General features: G+C 36.1%; 1 protein-coding gene across 2 annotated transcripts in view; it reads right to left on the bottom strand.

Annotated features, from left to right (window-relative positions):
• LOC135077441 (tyrosine-protein phosphatase Lar) overlaps positions 1-23,672 on the bottom strand; it is a 538,711-nt gene that overhangs the window by 271,954 nt on the left and 243,085 nt on the right. For both annotated transcript variants that reach the window (XM_063971980.1, XM_063971981.1), the window contains exon 3: positions 14,528-14,633. In XM_063971980.1, coding sequence (XP_063828050.1) covers positions 14,528-14,633 — 106 coding nt within the window. The remainder of the gene's footprint in view (positions 1-14,527; positions 14,634-23,672) is intronic.

Genomic DNA, 23,672 nt, shown 5'->3' with positions numbered 1-23,672 from the left:
ACCAATAATTTAGCAAGACTAAGACAGAATGAAAACTATCTAGTTTTAACTAATTAAAACTAAAGATCTACTTGATACCACATGCACTTAAGTAATACTTCATCAAGTGAATTTTAAGTGTAAGTTAAATCTAATGTTTCTTAACGAATACTATGTAAAGTATAACTTGACTCAACTCTTTCTTTACTAAACTTACAAATTCAAAATCTTCTATACTCTTGCTACATTAAGACAAATTAGAATTACCGCCATTATGAGCTATGTGTAACAAAAAATAAATCAGAAATTAACCAATAATATCATAACAAGAGGACATTTAAATTGAAGTACGTCTTTGTTACATTATTTCTAGTTGCATAAATGTCTAAGAATGTTTGCATAAAATAAAATATTATTTTATAACCTCAAACTTTTATTTATACAATACAATTTCGTAATATTTTATTGATCTTATTAGGTTTTTTCAAGGCCCTCCTGTTTTATAACATTATCCATTGATTTTACACGAGAAACCACATTGCGTTTTATATTTCCTATGCAAAAATCACGGTCTTTTCTAGACATAATATAAATTAGTTATTAAAATAATGTAATCGCCATTTTCATTAACCTTTATCTAAAGTTGATTTAGTGTTAAAGATCACAATGTTTTCTAAATTAAAGTTCCTCTTTAATAAAAAGTGTCTTACATAGTTCTTCATGAAGTTAAATAAACCTTAGCTCTAAAAATAATTATTAGTCTTAAATAAGTATTCAAGATATCTTCAACTCTATTTCCTTGTCTACAGTCATACTACAAGATATATTATAGTAATTGTTTAGAAATTCTTAAAACTACACTCTTAATTAGGGTTTAAGTTTGCCTTAAGCGTTGACTTAACTCTGTCTCAGTGATTTCCAAAGGATTGTGCCCTTTTTTGCTTACCATTGTCTTGGGGGATAACTTCAAGATTTCTTGGGTGCGACTATTGTCTTGGCCAAGACAACGGCTGGAATTAGTCTATTAGTCTTCAAGATATCGTCAATGCCTTATGAAGATAATCTGATGCTACTTGGGTGGAGAGCATTGGGGGAGGCCTATGTTCAGCAGTGGACGTCCTATGGCTCAGATGATGATGATGATGAGCTGTTGAATATACTTATGTCAACGACATGCTGGTATCATCACTGTGGATTTACGACAGAATCTGGCTACTAAAAGTGGTAACTTAAAATTTTTCAGGGTAACTTTGACCAGAGTTTCTGTAAATTCAGGTAATTTAAAAACAATTTATAGCATTGTAGTTGGACGTGATGCATTAATTTCAAAGTTCCCTGAAATTATCTTAGATTAATAAAGACAACGATACCAATCTTTCTGAATTTTGAGTAAGAGTATATATATTTTATCAATAACAACATCTAAATTATGATTATTCTCGTTTGTATCTGTCGCACATAAGACAAAAAAATATAGAGTTATCAAAAAGTTTTACAGACACAAGCTCGCTATATCACATACAAACTGCACACAGCTTTTCTGTAATGAACTGCCATCCATAAAACAGAGAGTGCAAAATGGAAAAAAAAACTGCACACGTGAACTAAAAGTGTCATTTTAGTAATGGACACCTCGTTGCAACGCGCCCTTTACATTTTGATAAATATCCTGATAATATGCAAGGACTTTTTTGATGCTAGATACAATTTCATGTATGCGTTTATGCATAGTTTTTTGAAGTAGTATACATGTGCCATTATTTTATTAAAGTAGGCGTATTTATGTTATTTGTTAAGGGAGAAATTGCTCTGTTTTAAACTTTTATTGTCTGATTTAAATAATATCAAAATGTAGTATAAGAATAGCAGACAGTTATTTTAAATCTCAGCGGAAAACAAAAATAAAATACATATTATTTTTACGTGCTCGAAACTGCTTTCAAGTTATCTATACTAATATTATAAATGCGAAAGTAACTTTGTCTGCCTGTCTTGCTTTCACGCCTAAACCACTGAACCGATTTTGATGTTTGGCATAGAGATAGTTTGAGTCCCAGGAAAGGACATAGGATAGTTTTTATCCCGGTTTTTTAAACAGGGACGCGCGCGGTAAAGTTGTTCTGAGACAAAATTCCACGCGGGCGAAGCCGTGGACGGAACGCTAGTACCTAATATAATCAGCTCCGTATAACCACGCAGACAATCGATAGATATTCTAAATAACAATAACAGCTATCTAGAAGTGTTCCAGAATTATACCTAATTCATATTCATAAAGCTAGTACCTCGGGCTGCGAGCTGAACGTGTTATTTCGGAGATTCATTAGAATTCAATGTTAGGTAATAAAACGTAAGATTTATACAGCCTGCGAGATAGATGTGAATAGTCAAATGTAGACAATGTTGGTTTAATCTAAATTGAATGTTATTACAAATTATAATAGCTTTGAAATTATTTCAATAATACGAGCTCGGTGGTATTTTAATTTGGCTAATAAGGGTTGGGTTGGGAGCTAAGAAATGCTCAAATTATTTTTATTTTCACAATTTCTATCAATTCTCCAAATATCCTACTCCGAAAAGGCGACTATTCTGGGCGGATTTGGATTTTCTAAGGATCGGAAAAAGAATGCTTCTAAAAATCAAAGCTCAAATACAAATTCCTAAGCGTTAAATTACGCACTGGCAGCTAACAGAATTTAAAAAGGCCTCTCTAACCACACCTCAAAAAAGAGTTCATAAAGATAATAAACCTACGCATCCAATAAAAAACAAAACAGCATTCGATTTTTAAATTCAATAAACAAAAAACAACTAAAACGCAACAATTATTTGGAATTCGAACGCGAAAAAATCCGAAACAGAAGCTGAATCCCGCAAATGGATCGTCAAAGTCCCGGCGTATCGTCACCGGGTACTGACTAGAGGTTGCAATCGAATATTCGAATATTCGAATATTCGAATATTCGAATTTAGATTCCAAATTTAATATTCGAATAGTAAATTAACATGTATTCGAATATTCGAATATTACAAAAATAAACAGAAAAGATAGAATGAAGACAACTTAGTGTTTGCAAATGTGGTCGGAGGCATCAAATACATATCACCAACTAAAAGAACTAGTCATTGATGCTTCCGACTTCATTGGTGAACACTAAGTTGTCTTGCGAAACCAAGGTTCCAAATTACCTGAAAGAGACAACTTTATTGAGCAAAGTCAGCTAACGATGCTGAAGACGGCGGACGGTAATGTCAACAAAAGCCGAGGTTCTGGGTGAGATCGAAAAGATTTATGGACAGCTAATACCTCCAAACCTGTTAATAACTCAGCAACAGATGCAAGTGCTAGGTTAACGCGACACTATACCAAAGACATCCCGTATATCAGCCTATACGAGATTAGGAAGGCTCTCAAACAGCTAAAGAACAACAAGGCACCGGGTGATGACGGAATAACCTGAGAGCTTCTGAACGCGAGTGGAACACCGAAACTCATCCCCTCTTACTCTAAGGAATAACGCCAGAGGCATGGGATAGAAGCGTGGTGATGCTTTTTTTGGACTATGAGAAGGCATTTGATTCGATCGATACTTAGGCAGTGCTGCAGTCTCTTCAGCGGTGCCGTATTGACTATCGGTATATCGAGATGCTGAAATGCCTGTACAAAAACGCTACCATGTCGAGCCGAGTATAGGAGCAGAGCACGAGGGCGATTCCTCTGCAGCGAGGCGTGAGGCAGAGAGATGTTATATCTCCGAAACCGTTGACCGCTGCATTGGAAGACGCTTTCAAGCTCCTTGAATGGAAAGGATTAGGCATAATAACCTTTCAATAGCGAATACATCACTCAGCTTCGGTTTGCTGACGATATTGTGGCCATGGCAGAATCGCTTGAAGACCTCGGCACAATGCTCGAAGACCTAAATCGAGTCTCTCAACAGGCAGGCCTTCGGATGTACGTGGACAAAACGAAGCTTAGGTCCAACGTCCATGTTTCGTTTGGAGCTCGATTCTCGAGACTGTTGACAAGTATGTCTTCCTCTGACAAACGATTCGGCTAGGTAGATTAAATTTCGAGAAAAAGGTAAATCGTCGAATCCAACTCGGCTGGGCAGTGTTCGGGAAACTATACAACATCTTTTCGTCCAAAATACCTCAGTGCCTAAAGACGAAATTCTTCAATCAGTGTGAGTTTCCTCGACCAGTGATGGCACACGGCTCGGAAACGTGGCCTCTTACAATAGGGCTTATAAATAAGTTCAAAAGTGCACAGCGTGCTATGGGGAGGGCTATGGTCAGTGTTTCTTTACAAGACAAAATCAGAAATTTATGAGGAGATCCGTAAACGAACCAAAGTCGCTGACATAGCCCGACGGATTAGCAAGCTGAAATGGCAATGGGCAGATCACATAGTACGCTGAAATGATGGCCGATGGGGCAGCAAGGTTCTGGAGTGGAGGCCACGTACCAAAAAGCGCAGCGTGAGACGTCCACCCACAAAGGTGGACCGAATACCTCATATAGGTAGCGGGAAGGCGCTGGATACAGACCGCTGCCAACCAGTCATTGTGGAAGTCATTGGGAGAGGCCTATGTTCAGAAGTGGACGTCCTATGGCTGAAATTATGATGATGATGACAATTTTATAACTGTTTTAATAACTATATTCTTAAATAGTTAAAATATAGTTCCTAAAGCAATAAAACCAGCAATAAAATATTGATAATTTAAGTACTTTTTATTTTTTTTTAAGTATTCGAATATTCGAATAATATTCGAATATCACTGAAAAAATATTCGAATATTCGAAATAGAAATCTATCGAATATTTGCAATCCCTAGTACTGACGCAGATATATTAGCATTTAGATTATGTCCTCCGAGCGAGACACGTGGCGTCGTTTGCTCTGGCCAGGGTTGCCAGTTATTAAATAAAATGTGCCGCCATTTTAATAAAGGTTGCTGTTATTTTGGAATAGCTTGACGCATTAAATTATAAATAAAATACAATTTAGTTTTATGATTTCTGGTTTTGATAGCTCTTTCAGTGTAATCTAAAAAAACATCATACACTCTATATTTGTAAAAAAAGACTCTTTTTTGCGATTTTTTTTATTTAGATAGAGTTTCTGTTTCCTAATTAAAATTAAACTTACATATAAATTGACATTAAATCACATTGTTATTGCTATGGGAAAGGTTATCGCAAAATTAATTCAATCAGTCCTTTTGAATTTAGGACAAAGGCATTCTAGACCTAAATTATTAAGCAGATATAACATCTGAAACTGACAAGGTTTAAAGCACTTCACATAATAAATTCATAATTGCTTGATCTCTGTACTGACAAACATTAAAAAAAGTGCAGGTATTCATTTAAATAATTTGAAAAATCTGTAAAAAATATGGCAACCCTGAAGTTGTGCGATTTGTTCGCGCCACCCGGACGTTTGGTGTTTAATGTGTAGAGACGTTATGCCGAGATAATGATAGTTGTAATAGAATACTGGCACAAGGAAAATATATATTTTTCGTGTTTTGATATTGGAATAAGATATTTTGTATGTACCTATTATGTACTTTTACAAAAACTGACATAACAAGCCACCTAATAAGAGCCGTTCCAGCTTATATTTCCTGTAAAGTACTATCGGCAATAGTGTTGACTGCCCATTGCCGGTCATGTCGTCTCGTTCTATCGCAAAGAATCACTATTTGATGAGAGCGAGAGCAAAAACGGTTAACACTGTTGGCCATGTGTAGATAAATAGTATTATAATAAACAGTCAATAATTTTGTCTATTATATTATGTATCCTATGTCAAGTACATATTTTAAAGTCATTGTATTTCCACATACATAACTTGTATGATCGTGAAAAAACTTATATTCAGTGCATTGCTCTTAGCTAAGTACTTACAAATTGGTACCACATACTTACCACTGTCTTTGCTATAATCCTACATTGAGATGTGTAGTAGCAATCTGTCATGTCAATATCATTATTGAAATGAATGACCCATCCGAACCCACAATAACACTTCATAAGGCGAGCGACACCGCGGTCGAAACTTACACCCGTATTCACAAACGATGCTTGCTTACGTGAAGCAGCAAACCGAACGCACAGCGCTGAACCTGTGCGTCCATGCGCACTGTGAGACCTCATAGTAATGTTTGTGTATACGGGCGTTAGTCGCCAGTAACGACTTTTATCCGCCATCTGTTATTAAAGCCGCAGGCGTCCTGTCGTTATGTGCACACCGACTGTCAACAATGCCTCGATTACGTCAATATGTGCACTACCGAGTGTCTAGCGACGATGATGTTTGGACGAGTACAAATAACAAACAATAGGCCACTAGCGTAATTAAACGCACATACGGAAAGAAATTTCTTCGTATAGGTACATTTTTATTCCATTATTACATGTCTGTAATCCTGAATGTATTTTAATATCACCAATTAAAGAAAACATCTTCAATTAGGTACGAAGAACTTGCCTTAAAATTGCTTAAGCATCGTAAATTTTAATACAATTGTTAGATTAGCACGCCACAACATGAACAAGTTTTTATTAGCAAACCGCCGTGTTAGGCGCCAAGTATTTAACTTGGCGCCCGACGTGGTGGTTTGGTGAAATCTTTGTAAAGGTATTCATGAAAGTTAATAAATAAATTTGAATACCACCTGCATGAAATTATTACGATATTCAGTTTCTAGTTCTTCTTAAGTAGGTAGGTATTTGAAATTGTTATAGGTTGGAAGTTCAGCCCAAACCAATAGTTTAGATCTAGTTACGTCGCGGTTATTTTGACTCCACAAAAGCGGTCCACAAGCAAGCTGGTCCTTCGTAAGTCGAGATCTCGGCCTTCTGTTACTCGTTACGCCATCTTGTTTGCTTTAATTGATGGCACAGAATGGCCTGTATTCTCGGCCTGAATACGTCGCCTCGGATGCGACTACGTCGATTGTTTCCCGGTCTACCTCGCATCGATCTACACAATATGACAGCCTCGTTCTCCGCTATCCCCTTGTGCATATTAAAATGCAAATCAAAGCCGACGCCTGTCGGTGTAATTTTTTTCCGAATCGATCCGAAGCGACGGATAGTCACGTCTGTAATATATTTCTCGGGGTGCCGTAAAGACTAATATGGATTTTTTTATTCCAATATGTGCAGGCATAAACCGTTTTTTCTTTTTACGATCGTAATAAAATTCTTAATCGAGAATTAATGCTGTGGGCAGTGTGCGGCCAAGAAACGGGTGGTTGTGGAAGGGTTGGAATAACCGTGATTAAGTGAAGTGGGCGAGCGTGGTTGTATCATTTGGGTACATTAATTGCGTTCATAAGTCTGATGCCCCTCGTTTTATAGCTGACGCAGCCGGCCCGCCCACTTATGCAAATGTAACGCCGCGTGCCAGTAATGCTAGCATTATAACAATTTAAGAAGTAAAACAACAATAAGTGAGTCTAATATCCGCGGGTTTTCTGGCCCGACGTGTTGAAACTTGGACATGTGTGTAACATTAAGTCGGATGGGTGGTTAGTTTCGTAAATAGGGTTGAAAACATCTCTACTATTTAGGTTTAAGAATAATTTGTAACTGGTGTTGATTGTATTTGTAAAAGAAATGGTGTAAGTGAAAATGATAATATTGGATTTGTTAAAGCTCTCACGCGTGTTACAAGCTATGAAACGCTCGTAGGCTTTATGGAGCTACATTCACACGCACAAAATGTCGTAGGTTATGTTCAGTGTTCGTGACTGCTTTTAGAAGTAGGCAAGGGTGTTTTTAGATTAAAATACATATTTGTGTGATTCAAAGGAGAGCAAACACCAAACGCAAGTGGGTTCTAGGTCAACTTTTTTTAATACATCGTATAGTAGGCATTGGCTATCCAAGTCGATAATAAAATACCGCTGCTTAGTGGAAACCAGGATATGGGTGATTGTAACATTTCATCTCAATCATCTTTATGTCTACCAATGGCACTAAGTCCCTGAAACGTTATACTTATCCTCGATAAGATTTTACCTACATCATCATCATCGTCGTCGTCATTTCAGCCATAGGACGTCCACTGCCAAACATAGACCTTCCCTAATGATTTCCATAGTGACCGGTTAGTAGCGGCCTGCATCCAGCGCCTTCCTACATTTATGAGGTCATCGGCCCACCTTGTAGGTGGACGACATAAAATAAATTTGAAAACATGGCTTTATTAAAGTACTATAACAAAGAAAATCAATAGAACGTGTGTGTTTCGTTACGTAAGCAGGTTTCAAGACTCCATCGGGTCCAAAAAATTGATAATTTCAAACTGTTTTCATGTCAAATTTCCCACAAGCCATCATAAATCAGGAGTTTACCTACTGATCCTATAATTCGTGTGTTTGTATCAAACAGCGAAACCGTTCTGTGCCCATTTTAATGAACCAGTGATACCGACGTAATTATGCGGGCGCGGCAAACCCGGCACATACGATTTTTCCTCTCAGTTTTATGTTAATGTACCCCTAGCTCTGGGCAGAGGTTCCCAACCTTTTTAACGAGCGCCCACTGATAGCATCGCAGGAAATACTCGTAACTTTAACCTTTAACCGACGACGTGATTTTTTTGTCACGCCGTCTGCGACGTGCGGTCTGTGGGACCGCTATACTGTTTACTCAAAAAGTAATATTTTTTTGTATAAAAGTATATTGGTTTTATATTTTTTGAGAACATTACAGTAATACAAATAAACATACGTATAATTTGCGAGGAATCAATGTATATTTTTTGTTTAAATATGGCTAAAACTTTTTTGACCCTTAATTTCATTGAAATTACACTAGAGCTCAATAATACCTATATAACTTGTAAATTTTAATCAAAGCAAGAAAAACTATACTCCTTCCTAAATATAGTGAACATAATGAATAAAATAAAAATAAATGACACGTACATTACATGCACAAAAAAAAAATTGACGTAGGGTAAACATCAGGCAAAATCAGGTCATTTTTTTTACTGCATGCCAAGCATTTTCGGAATGCATAGGTAACACCTGTAAGATAATTTCGTTTTCAATTTAGATGGACTAAAATGTACGTCTTTTTTGCAGCTGGTGCAATGACATCAGGCTGATTTGGCATGTCAGAGCCTAGAATACATGTCACTGTTTGCTTTACCACCCGTTTCGCGGTATTTTTTTACAGACTACCATCTTTTACATAATATTATGTTCAAATATCAATATATCATTAGGAAATGTCTTTTCCTAGGTTGTGGTGGCCCAGGATCCATCATTTTTACGAAAAATTTGTCGTCTAAAACAAAAACGCCAGTTTCAGTATGGTACAAAAATGTCACGTAGTCTGCGACGTGCGGTCCCACAGACCGCTGTTGAACTTTAAATCGAATTATCTTATTAAAACTGCCCTCGTCGATGTAACCACTACCTGTAATGGCGTTTGGGCAACTAAACTCGAAGGTACTGAGACGCTCGGGACACGGAAGTAAGTAGAACATTGCAATCCAGAAATTTCAAAAACCGGAGCGGTCTGTGAGACCGCACCTCGTCGGTTAAAGGTTAATGAGGGCTGGGCAATGACGTGCCTTACGCTGCAGTCTTTGCAAATAAGGCGTATTACATTAAAACAACTTAATGTTTATCTTTTCTCAATACTAATATGAAACAATTTTACGTATTTCAATATTCAGATTGTAATTTCGCAAAATGTTCGTTATTATACGAGCAGTACAATTTAATTTATTTATTTCACAAAATAAAGACAGTTCAAAATATTACTTGCGATATTTAACTGAATCTATAAGAGTGTTTATTGATCTATAAATCCCACATTTCAAAGGAGGACGAATTCATCAACCGATACTACAAAGTAAGCTTACTAGGCTATTAAAAACTTAACATTATCTAACTTATTATTTCATTTATAACTTCCATTGCAGCCACTAACGTGCAGTGAATAAGCAAGCACTTCCCAAAGTCAAGTTAACTTATTGAGAAAGCGCTGCCCCCCAATCTGGCTTATCACCCACCAGGGGCGCCACACATTTAGGAACCATTCTCTATGCTAATGACTGAATATGAGAGTATTCATATGGAACCACTATTTAAACCCTTCCTTCCTAACATAAGCAGAAATTGGGTAACAGAAAATATGTTAATTTCGCTTAGTAAATTCAAGGGAACCGTTATTATATGAAGAAAAGCAGTTGGAATGTGGACGGTTTGTCATATTTTAACGACTTTTGGAAACGGGGCAGATGGAATCAGAACAGATAACAAACATTTTTAAAGAAAGACTAGGTTTTGCTCGCGACTTTGTTCGTGTGTAGTTCAATAAAAGTAACTAATCTATACTAATATTATAAATGCGAAAGTAACTCTGTCTGTCTGTCTGTCCTGCTTTCACGCCTAAACCACTAAACCGATTTTGATGAAAAGACAATGCCGGAAATTGGCGTCTTTTTTTTTTCGCGCGGCCTTCGACCAAACCTAGTTTTTTGATTACAAAATAGTGTAATAAACCAAACTTACTATGACATGTATACCTCTAAACTCAGTCTGAACTGAGTTACGAGCATCAGAAGTTTGATGATTTTCATACTAGATTTGCTGTTTGCGCGCAAGTTTTGTAAGAAATTGCAACAAAATAATGACATTGTATGTGTAAACAAAGAATACCATCCATTAAAGGCTCCAGACATCAGTATGCAGCAGAATCAGCGCAATAAAAAAATTGCGCAATATTTTGTTACAATTTCTTACAAAACTTGCGCGCAAAAAGCAAATCTAGTATGAAAATCATTAAACTTCTAATGCTCGTAACTCAGTTCAGACTGAGTTTAGAGGTATACATGCCATAGTAAGTTTGGTTTATTACACTATTTTGTAATCAAAAAACAAAGTTTGGTCGATGGCCGCGCGAAAAAAAAAAGACGCCACCTTCCATACAAAATCTGGCATTGCCATTTGGCATAGAGATAGTTTGAGTCCCGGGAAAGTACATATGACAGTTTTTATCCCGGTTTTTGAAACAGGGATGCGCGTGATAAAGTTTTTCTGTGACAGACAAAATTCCACGCGGGCGAAGCCGCGGGCGGAAAGCTAGTATTAGATAAGGGGAAGCCTTTGTTCGGCAATTGACGTCATTTGGCTGAAACGAAGTAAGATTATGCTCCTTGGGTAATTAAAAAAAGAATTATGTAATATTTTAATGACAGCGACAATTAAGCTCCATCAAGTTTTAAAAGCTTACTTCATACTTGTTATTAAGTCTACGTTATGTCTAGACTATTTGACGAGTTATAAATATGTAACGATTTAAGTACTTACAAGAAAGTCTAGCCTGTCATTATGAGAGTACTAATAAGTACTAATAACTACTAAAAAATAGTAAGTCTAGTTTATTTTTCTGTGACTAATAATTAAGTTGAATATGACTAGTAATTGAAAAAAGACATGGAAAAAAAAGAGAAAAGGACCTATAGTTACTCGTATGTCTTAATTATGTTTAATACGTCTGTATTTTAACGTAATTATGTTTATTTACCTGTTATCTGGTAGTCAGTTTCAAATCTATGCTTAAGTTTGAGTTGAGTTTCAGCTTCGTTTCATAGCGTTTCAGGTGCATTTCAACTAAAATGTAGCCATAAAATTTCGTTACATCCATTTTATCTGTACCAACGTAATATTCCCGTAAATGACTATATTATTTTATTCTGATAATCATTCGTCGAAACGTAACACAAAAGCGCTTCATAGAATCGAAAACGATCAGTCGAGTTTGTTATTTAATCACAAATGTGTACAATTCATTTGACGAAACAATAGATAATTACTTAACTAATATTTGAGTGAAAATGTTTTGGTGATAAAAGCAAATTATTTAACACATGTTATTCATTCATTTGTATGCAACGCAAATACTGAACTGGCAGTTGAAGAATCAACCATAGAGCGCTTACTGAAACGTTAAAGTCCTACATAAAGTCGTCGCCAATATACAATGGCTACATTTTTAACTCCACCAATCAATTGAAGTTTTTATGATTTGTAAAAACGTGAGACTCCCATAGATTTTGTGTAGCAAAATAAGTAATAAGTGACGCCACTATTTACCCAACTCAGTTGACTTATTAATTTCAAAGCAAAATAAACTTTTACAGTTGATTGTTTAGACACGGACTATAGAATGCCAGTGTTTACCTGTGGTTTGTCTGTCCAAGTAAAGTTACTCGACAAATAATAACTCAATACATCTAAGCCGAACAAGAAGTTCCGTTATCGTTTCACAGGAATCCCGGGAAAAACCGACTGCTCCGTCCGGGTCCAATTAGAAAACAAACTTTTTAAAACTCTTCGGGGACGGGTTGTTCTGGTGACTTTCCCAGTTATTCCGGCAAGAATGAGCGAAGGCACATTCTTCCTTTTCGATGGGATTTAATTATCTATCCCTTAGAATAATGAGGTGGGTAGTTTTTTTCTCCAGTTAAACTTCAATTAGTTTCATAAGCAAACTGGATGGGCGCCTGATTTTATCCCTTTTTCTGCAAGGAAACTACACTTAATAACCATAACACTCAACCATATAAATGGTCCTATGAAATAATTTAGACTCTTCGATGCACATAAGAATAGCGTATATTCTTACGCACGCCCGACCGTCTGAACTTATTCGCAAATCAACGTCAAAAACGCTTTATCGAACAAAAATTATTGAGTATAATCAGTAATGAACCTCATTCAACAGATCCTAAAAATCTTTCCACATTCCAGCAAAGTATCGATCAGCGCTTGTTTATGATTTCCAATCGATTTAAAATCGAGTTGAAACTCCATCGATAAAACTTCAGTGCCAGCTGCTAGATGGTTATTTAACGATTTTTTGGCGAAACGGAGCATTGACCCACATTCACCCAACCAAAGTGTTGTTCTTACGGTTGTTATACAAAATTAGGGGAACATTCTGAAAGTATTTTGTCACGTCCACAATACATAACTGTCGGTGTTCGTTAATAGGTAATAACTTCATTTGCCCAATAAATGTTGACCTACATATGTATTTTGTAAATGTGTCTACGAGTTAATATAAACAATATAGAAATGGTGGTCAAAAATGTGTGATAATGTGAAAATTTCCCAGCTCTAATGTATTTTTATTGACCATTGGAAAAGTAGAAAAATTTACGATAGTGATACAGGTTTATGCGCTGCTTTTAAAAGGATCACATTTGTATCCCAAAGCAAAGGTATGGATAAAGTAATATTTAGATATATTTCAAAGACTATTTGCGGAAAATACATTCTTACATTCTTAGGATGTTCTTTAGCCTAGAGGAGGCCTATGTTCAAAAACGAACCCCAAAGGCTGCTACTATAGATAGACAGAATTCTTAATCGTCATATTTCTAAGTAGTTCTTAGTTTGTTGGACTTAAAGTGACTCTACTATACAAAGAGAAGTAATAAAGTTCATCTGAAAATAAAAAAATGCTTTCCTAATTCTGTAAAATATAGGTAACGATGGCGCTTACTTAAAAGTAATAATTTTGTTCACACGACGCCAAGAAGTAGGTGATTTTCAAACATATTATTACTCAAATCTAATTAGTAGTTGTGACAGATATGTTTTTACCTAATAATTAACACGAAATGCTGTAATTTCGTCAGTTCGTTTTTTCACATTTTCCCTTACACATGTAACTTAACTATTAAATATTGTATAATTGTAACTAGACTGTCATTTGTCGAGTAAATAATTGTCAGAAAAAGATTTGATAACATTGATAGTGGCTGACGAAAAAAATGCGTGAAAGTTTCTTAATTTAATTTAAACAATTATGATTTTTATCGAAGCTGTAAATTGTCAATTGATATAATCCATTACCGGATAGCTAACATTTTATTTCATCTTGTTTTAGGAGCAGGAACTAGGAAAACCCAAGTGGTTAAAAATCAACAGTTGCAAATATAATCGCAAACTATCTGTTAGAAGCCACCCAATTAACTATCTCGTCTAGTCGGTAAATAGCAGACTAATTCGGCGAACTAACAATGTAGCTCGCTATGACGGAGTTACTGTTTGCGTCTTGTGAACCACTCTGCTCATTATACTTGACGGGTATTTGATATCTTTGTTGACTTAGTGTGGTTCGAGCTACGTGGGTTAACTATTTTATTCAAATTTAGTTTAAACTCTACTTTTTAGCCCTACAAATCTATTTCAGTTGTATAGATTATGAGCGTAAAATGATTGACATGAAATTTTAGGTCGTTAACAGCTTTCATTGTAATTCTAGTGACGTCACTAACGCAAACCACAAAGTCTCAAGTATTCAACAAACGACTGCGACTTGTCTGTCACCGTAAAACAAATGACTAACGATCGCGCCGCCGCGAGGCTCAAGTCGAGTATGTAAAACGAATGACGATCAATCTCGGGGCAGCGCAATCAGTGTAAAAACACGTGACAGCCGAGCCGCAGGAACAAATGACAGTCTAGCTGCGTGCAAAATAAGGGCGATCACTCACCGGAGGCGTCGACGTGCGAGTTGAGGAACAGGATGCAGGCGATCATCAGTGCGGTGCGTAGGAGCGCGCGGCGGCTCTCTCGCATCTTACCGGCGCCGCGCCGCGCCTGCGCCAAAAACCACGTGACAACGCACCGCTCGCTGCCCCATCACCGCGCGGCCGCCCGCGCATCCAACCACCACTACTTACGATACAACTTACAGACTATACACATCACAACCCAGTTTTTTGCCACTTAACATTAGCTTAAAAGATTATCACAAAAATACGACAACCGCTTCGATGCTTTAAATTTTCAAAAACTTTTAAAAACACGTAGACGACAGCGACGAGGATTTTTAATTAAATTTAACTATTTATTTACAATAATTTGATTTATTTATTTATAGGAAAGTTAGCGTTTAGTTTTGTTTTTGTTTTATTTAGGCGTTTTCACTGCGCGAGCAAGTTGGGAAGCACAGTTCGTTAGGGACATGTGTTCAACCATATTCCATTGTTCTATGGCGTTGGTGTCTTCTCAACTTTGTAAAGAAACACTACACTGGTGCGTTCTTCCGACTTCACGATACACACAGGTCTTATTCTCGATCAAACACATTTTTTATATTTGACGCCAGTGTCACTGGTATTGTTCGACCTGAAATCAAGGAAACTCGAAGTCAGCATGATCTTCGACCATGCTAATATTCACTGTGCCATTTTAAAACAAGTAATTACATTTCATCTAAGTAATTAGTTGGTTATGTCTAAATACACAAAAGGTTAGTCTAAATGTAATAACTTTTATTACATAGATGCGATGTAATAATAAAATGGCGCAGTGAAATCAAATGTAGAGGTTTTATTCGAACGGAATAGGAATGCGCATTCGAAAGCCGTACGTTCACAAAATATCGCACAGATGTCCATAACGTAGTGGAAACCACATCAAAATAACTGTTCGCATTTTGATGTGGTAGGTATCCGAAGCGTGGCAAACATTCTTTGCCAAATTACAGAGATTGCCCGGTTCACGTATAGAAGCTTCTGGACCATGGTTATTTGATTTGCATCATACATTTTGGTAGTTATTGGCTAATGTAGTTTATATTTCTTCAAACGTAAAAATATGTAAGTTGAAGCATAAAAGACATCCCTGGGCTAGCCCTTTGTCCAGCAGTGGACGTCATTTGGCTGAAACGATCTAACGAACAATATAAGTAAACGCAGAACTCAATCGAATTTTGACATGGCACTGGCCACTTTTATACAAGCCATATTGGAAAAAAAACAATAACAACATTCGAATATAAATCAAACGCAGAACTCAAATCGAATTCCGGCATGACACTGGCCATTTTTATAAAAAAAACCAATAACAATATCCGAAAATCGAAACTTTCAAAATTCGAACAAATCAAACTAAGAAATTCGCCGACCAGCAAAGGGACGGAACATCGGAACTAAATATTCAATGATAGAGACGCGAAGCCCCGCCAGCAGTTTGCACAACTTATAACTTCAATAAGACCGGACCAGGTGTGGCCGAGATGGAGATATTTGCATGAGCCGGTGCTATTGCGCGGTTGTAAACTCGCCTTTATATTGTCAGGGCTGACTTGTTCTGAAATATTGGATTCGTGTGTGTAGACGTTAGTTTACAATTAGGCAACATTCTAAGTAAATATGATAGTAAACTTTTATTATTAAGTATTATAAATATTTTAGGTTTACATTTAAGAATACAGATTACATTCTACTTTAACATCGATTCTCAAGCAGATGTAAGAATATTTTTTAATAATAATATTTTATTTGGTTGGTCAACTCCGACCTTAATTGACGTAGAGGGGAAACTTTCTAAAGTCAAAAGTACAATTACAATTGCTTAATTGGTTAAATGGATTTAAAAATAGAACGTTAATTCGGCTTTGAATTAATGCGTACAAATCACGGAATATACGAATAATTACTTAGACCAGTGTGCTTACCATGAGTTTACGTTAGGTGTGCTCGCTAGCGACTGCGTAAAAAAATGACATTTAAATATATGACATATTGTGCAGCGCCCCTAGCGGCTACTTTCAAGAAATAAAATCTTCATAGAATTTTTTGACGTATTCGCTAGCGAGCTCACCTAACGTAAACTCATGGTAAGCACACAGTTCATAATGTCATATAATGGCAGAGAGCGTGTCACACAACAATAGAGCTTCAAAATTCAGCATTCATCAATGCGAGACCATTTTAAATCATGTCCTTTGTTTAAATAACACAACTATTCATAAACCATGCACTATTCAATTGTTAGAAAACTAGTTGGCATGTTTCATAATTGTTTATTCAATATTTATATTAATTTTGTTAAGTGGCATTCTCAATAATTTCATTACTTATGTAACTAGTTACTCAGAATATTTGGTAACTAGTCGCACATCAACTTTAGTAACTGTGTAAACTAAGTACTTGGCTGAAAATAGTGACAGAGTTTCTTGCGATACTTCTTCTCAGCACTGGCCCATTTATTGTCCTGAAGCAGTGGTAGGGTTAATACTGGGACGTGTAAAAGTGCTTTAGTAAAGCCTACTTGCCTTAATTTTATCATCCTGAATAATTAACTATGCACTAATGTAACTAGTTACTCACTCGTATTTGGTACTAGTCGCCAAAGCGTTTGATAAATACACCCCGTTTAAAAATTCAACATACGAAGGTGCAATTATACTGGCATCCAGTAACTCAACTTTGCATCGTATATATGTTACAGGAAATGTATGAATTCTAGGAATTTTATACTATTCCTAGGAAATGTATACAATTCCGAAGCTATTTAGGAAATGTATAAAATATTGCTTCAGAGATTTTTTAATACGCACATATCCTAGGAAATGTATACTTTTCCTAGGAATTTTATAGAATACCAATATTGTATTAGGAAATGTATAAAACTAAGCGGCACAAGCGGGGGCCGCGTGATCTGGTGCCCCTCGGTACGCCTAAAATATAATTTAGCCAAACCACATTGGCCGATAGGTACTTTTAACTCAGAATTATTATTGTTTAGCCTGACAGTTGTTTTCGCACTATTATACTTTGGCCGAAAAAACTATTTGCCTAATGGCATCCTTTCTTTCGGCATCACGCATATTACGCTGAAGTATTGGAAATCCCTAATTTTAACATCTAAAATCAAAATCAAAATCAAAAGTATTTATTCAGTTTAGACCACAAGTGGCACTTATGATATCTCTTTTATTAAACTTATTGGCATAAAGGTTTTAATACTTCTGTAGCTGGATAACAAAGTCTCGGTTAGGTTAGGTTAGGTTAGACTTGCGACCTTACACATACACATTTCAGTTTCGGAAAAAAAAGTGGCGTAATAAAAATAATTTTGTGTAAAAAAATTTTAGGCTTAAAATTTGTGTGCCATAGACAACTATGCGTGCAAACAATTTGACGATTCGATAGAGACCCCGCGTAATCGGATGATGCAATATCCTCCCCTCGCACCGTATGTCCACGCGTATTCATTGAAATCTTAATTACATTTCCGATTGCTGTTTAGGAAATGTGTAAATTTCCTAGGAAATGTGTCTAATATAATTTACATCACACATTTCCGGGTGATTTTAGGACTTATACACAATTCCTAGGAATTGTATACAATGACGGATTTCATACATTTCCTGTAACATATATGGTAATCTAGCATTAGCATGACACCAGATGCTGTGAAGTAGGAACTGGAGTCATCAACAGCAATAATCATCTATCACGTCGCATCTCGGAAACGTTTAATCAAGATCTTAATTAAGTTCTAACGATCTCACTGAGACTATTTTTAACTTAAACATGAAAGTTTTAATGCTTAAAATTTATGATGAATTTAATTTGGTTGATTATGAGGCCGATAGCGCAGGGCTTAAAATGAACTTGGGTAACTTATTTAATATGTAATCAAGCGAAGGCTCTTTAAGTTCAACCAAATCGTGGAATTGATTTTGCACGATTTTCTCGAAAATTTATAGGATTTAAATGGCTCTCATTTTTGTTTCATTCATAACTATAAATATGTATAGTTAAACTTTTCATACATGACACCAAAATATTCATCTAGGAAAAACTGTTATTTTTCTATCATATGTTGTATTTTGTTTTTTGGCTGCATAGTCAAATCAATAATGGCTGAAAAGTTAGTTGTTATGGACAATTTGTTCGTTAAAAATAGTGCTTTTTGAAGATCCGTTTTTAGATTTTTTTATCATATCAGGTGAGGCGGCTTTAAGGTATTGACTTGTGGCCTACAACAGCCTTTACCTCGTTTCAATTTCTAATCCAGATTTGCGGGATCCGGTCATGCGGGATCCCACAACACTAGACCGTCGTGTGACATACCAGACGTATGTAAAGTTTGAAAAAAAATCGAATTATTTTAGTAATTTTTCTCACTAAGTTGCCGTAAATGAGAAAAGCTATTAAAGCATACAGGGTGGAAACGATAAGTGATCTCACGCTATTAATTCTAAACTATACAAGATATCGAAAAACTGATTACTGATCCTGAAAGTGCTTCACGAGCTCTTTCAAACGATATCAGTAATAGGTTACAGAATTAACTGGATCTATCCGAAAATTAAATGTTTTCAGCCTCCATACTAAATGTATGCCACTATGCCAGCCACACAATATTAGAAGCGTTATTATTATTTTATTTTAAATAATAAACCCTTAAAATTAACTCGTAAATTACATTCTAATTTAAAATTAGTCATGGAAAACATTAGTTTTAGGCTTTAATTGCTATAATAATATCAAGACATGAGTGCCATGACTGTGGCAGTACTAAATGTATGGACGCTGGAAACATTGAATTTTCGGATAGATCCAGTTTATTTTATAACTTATTATTGGTACCTTTGGATAGAGCTCGTAGAGCACTTTTATAATCAGTTACCAGTTTTTGGATATCTTGTATAGTTTTTAATATTATGTGATTTTACTAAATGTATGGAGTCTGGAAACATTGAATTTTCAGATAGATCCAGCTTATTTTGTAACCTATTATTGGTACCGTTGGATAGAGCTCGCGAAGCACTTCTAGGATCAGTATTCAGTTTTTGGATATCTTGTGTAGTTTAGAAATAATCGAGTGAGATCACTTATCGTTTCCACCCTGTATAATTCCATATACACTCGCGAGCAAAAATATGGAATCACCCTATTTGATTCGAACGATTCTAAAAACTAAATAACTAATAGAAGATAATAAAAATGGTACCATTTTAAAGGTACTATTCCAAACTTTAAATTGATACCATAGATACTAACATAGTCATTCAGTTCATAAGATCGCTCGAAACAAAGCTCAACGAGGTGACTCCAATACTTTTGCTCGTTAATATAGATTCAATTTCAATTCAAGAGCTTTACACTTTACAAAAAATAGACAGGTATATTCTGGTGCCATTGACTGTATAGTGTGCTTTGATGCTCCAAAAACACCACCTGCAAAACGCTGTCAGCAGCTTCATCTAAAGTCGCCACGTGTGCATAGCGCATGAAAGCGCTTTTCATTTACACGCCCAATTCGAACGCAATCCGTGTTCCTCTCAATGCAGCGTCATCGAATCATTGCTGCAGGATTGCAACAACGAACTTGTTACAGTACGTTTTATTTTCTTTGCCTTTTGGCGCGAAATTTCATGAAAAACTTGCATTCGTAGCAAGAGAACGATAGTTGCGCATTTGATTAAAAAAAAGTTTGGATTATTGTGATAGTATGAACTTAATAACCATTACCATTATTAAAAACCTCTATTGATCACGATTGTATGTTTAGAGTTGGTGCCGGTAAATTTTGTACGTTCCTTGAGCTAGCCATTTGGCAGGCTGGAACCAACACTTCGAGAATATCAATCATGGTATTAATTTGTCATACTTACCTAACCTAATTCTTTTTCTACTTTTTAATTACTTTTTATTTTCTAATATTTTTTTTCTAACATAATATTGAGAAAAAACTAAAAACTAGTCTTCATAATATTATCATAAAAAAAACCTCTACATCTCTACGCTACCAGCATCTCGAAATACTTCACTAGTACATTGAATTTGTGCCATCACATCGCTAAACAGGCAGAAACTCAATTCCAGGAGCATCTCGACGAAATGTATTATGTAATAACGTGGACGTGGCCGTGGCTTGGCAATTTTTCATAACTAGCTTAAGACGGTCCAGGTAACTAGTCGAATATTGCACGACTAGTTTTTAAAGCCTCAAGAACTATATTCGACTGTTATGTATGAGACTAGGCCACCGACTTTTAGTTGGCCGATAGTTGGGCCCGATTCTAATTTGTATGAAGAATCGGCCGATACCAAATCGGTGTAATGTGCGCACTTTCATACATCTCTATACTGATTAACAGCCAGACCCAACTATCGGCCAACTTAAAGTCGGTGGTCTGCGTCTTAGCTTAGTTGTACACTGAAGATCACATAGATTTAAGATACCTATGTAATCTTCACTTCAAGTACCTACAGGATGAAATTTGTATAAGTAAAGTACGTTCAGTAAAAAGGTAAGCTTAAAAAGGTCTTGAGAGCTATGAGGTACTTTTACTTTATTGTAAAAATATTTCAAGAGACAAATTTTCAAGGAGGGTTTGCAGAAAAAAATATATGAAAAGATTGGACTCTTTTTAGTAACTTTTTTCGATATTTTCTTTAGAGATGTTTGTTCAAACGTAATTTCGTTCATACACTACGTCCATAGGAATTGCAAAACTAGCATTTCTTCGCAATTTCCTACAACATAGTCGCATAATGAACTCGTACAGTATTCTTAATGACAAGCTTAGCTTTACAGCAAAATGGCGCCAATAAACTGACTGCCTCAAACTGGCCATTACGGGTAACGACTAAAATCACTAATAGCTTATTACCCTCATGACAAAACGTAACCGTTATAGTTTCAAACAATTTAGCGTGGCTAACGACCTCACAGATCACGCGCTGTCTCTATCACACGTATAGCAAAATAGGTACGAGAGCGAGATAGGTGAGGTAAAATACCAAGTCATTGGTACAGGAATTTCGGTGTGTTTGCAGCTTGATAGGAGTGACAGGCAAGCCCGGGATTATCCTGGCCCGGTGACAATATACCAACATTTGTTTTGGTACAGTTAACCACATCAGATTTTACGTTTTTGTTGCAAAATAACACGTATTGCAACTGCACAAGATGCTGGTATTTAGCTTGATGTGACGCTGTACAATGCGGGGATGATAAAATATCGGCGTGTAACATTTCGACGGTATTTGCAGGATTACTTACTAAAAGTCGTAACCAAACCCGTCAACGAAGTATTTATTCCGAAGATATTACAGCAGCACTTCAGAACCATGTACATTTTTGTAACAAAAAACTTTTTTGACGCACTACGTTACTTTTTTTATTGGGGAAAAATATCTAACCTATCTAATTTGTAAAAATCCATGTCTAATTTGAATGCAATAAAAACATTTTTTATTTATTTAAAAGGCGAGTAGGTAATTGGCATGTTGATTTTAATAAAGTTAAATCCAAAACACGATTTATAATTAACAGAGTTCAAAATTAGGTATTAAACTCGAGACATAGATTGCCTATTAACAGAATATGCGCGCTAAGTTTCCCCCGCTTCGAAAGTTTGGCGTATAGAGTATACGAGAATTCGGGGAAACGAGTCTAGTGGAAAACTGCGGCTGTTTTAAACAAATACGTTAAAATTTATTCGTAATTAAGTTAAAAAGTAACTCATTAATTATGATCGTGATTTTTATGTCAAGGAAGTTTCTATCCCCTAGGCCAGACACATTGGAATAATATTCGGGTAACAGCGGAGTGAATATACAAAAATCACCGAAGTATACGCGAATACTTGGCTACACACATCGTGATGTGTATGGCCCCAGGGGTAAATGAGATGGTAAAAATATGATGACACTTCTTGTCAAAAAATAGCGACATGTCATTTTAGCAACAGCCGTCCATCAATGTAGACTTGGACTTGCATTATTGGAAAAACGAGTCACTTTCAGCTAATTAATTTTCAATTTATCGACTTTTTGTCTCAATTACGTCATAATCCAAACATAAAAGTATCAAGATTTGTTACCAGAATAAACCAGCGGGTCCCACGGCGAACGAACATATTTCATTGCATTGACAACGAACGCGGCAATATTTTAACGAAGCAAAAGAATGCCGAATCGTGCGAGTGCTTCAAACAATGCTTGCTCAGATTAAAAGTAGATGCACGCAGTAAAATTTTACAGCTTACTATAAAACTTTACGGTTTCCCGATAACGTTTCGCATTGGTGTTAATTCGAATACCTGCATTAGAGAGAATGTGGTTGGATTTAATACATAGCTTCATTCACATTCTGTGTGGGTTAGTGTTGCCAGATGTTCCGCTTTTTGCGGGATGTCCCGCGTTTCAGCTCTCAGGGTTTGTCCCGACAACATTAAGCGCGGGACGCAAAAATCCCGCTTTTCTATTTCAAACTTTATTGCCAGAATAGACACGTCATGGTTTTAACTTGAACAGAATTTACACCATTACAGTTTTATCACCATTTCAGTGTTAAATGTCTAGTATATTATTATACCCCCGGTTTCTAATTATTACCAAAGCATATTCTTATTGGCTAGATCCCGATTTTCTCATCCCAATTTTGTGCGTTTTTATGTCCCGACATTTCTAAACGGATCTGGCAATACTAGATGATAGTTGGCAAGTCTGGTTATTACATTGGAGCGAATGCTATCTGACACCTCGGTAAGCTCAGATGGAGATACATAATTTGAATAGGTACCAGGTCATTTACCTCTCACTACTTTACTAATCCGCACAAATACATAAAGATACAAGCAAATAAGATTAAATCTTTTACAGAATAGTGCTAGATTTTATTGACATTTGGTTTAATTAATAATTAAAATGTTGTGATTTAGGCCACACAAGTTCGTTTCTGACGGTCAGTAGAGCACCTCTTCCTTTTACCTAATCAAATTATAAAATGTAAAGTATTAATAAATCCGTATGTACCAAAAAATGCTCTATCACTTGTTAAAAACTAGTTTCAATTAAAGCCTATAAAGTAGAGCCTATATAGAAT

Source organism: Ostrinia nubilalis, chromosome 13, assembly GCF_963855985.1.
Source record: "Ostrinia nubilalis chromosome 13, ilOstNubi1.1, whole genome shotgun sequence".
NCBI lineage: Eukaryota > Metazoa > Arthropoda > Insecta > Lepidoptera > Crambidae > Ostrinia > Ostrinia nubilalis.
The sequence above is the reverse complement of the archived record's forward strand: the minus strand, read 5'-3'. Positions and strand labels throughout refer to the sequence as shown.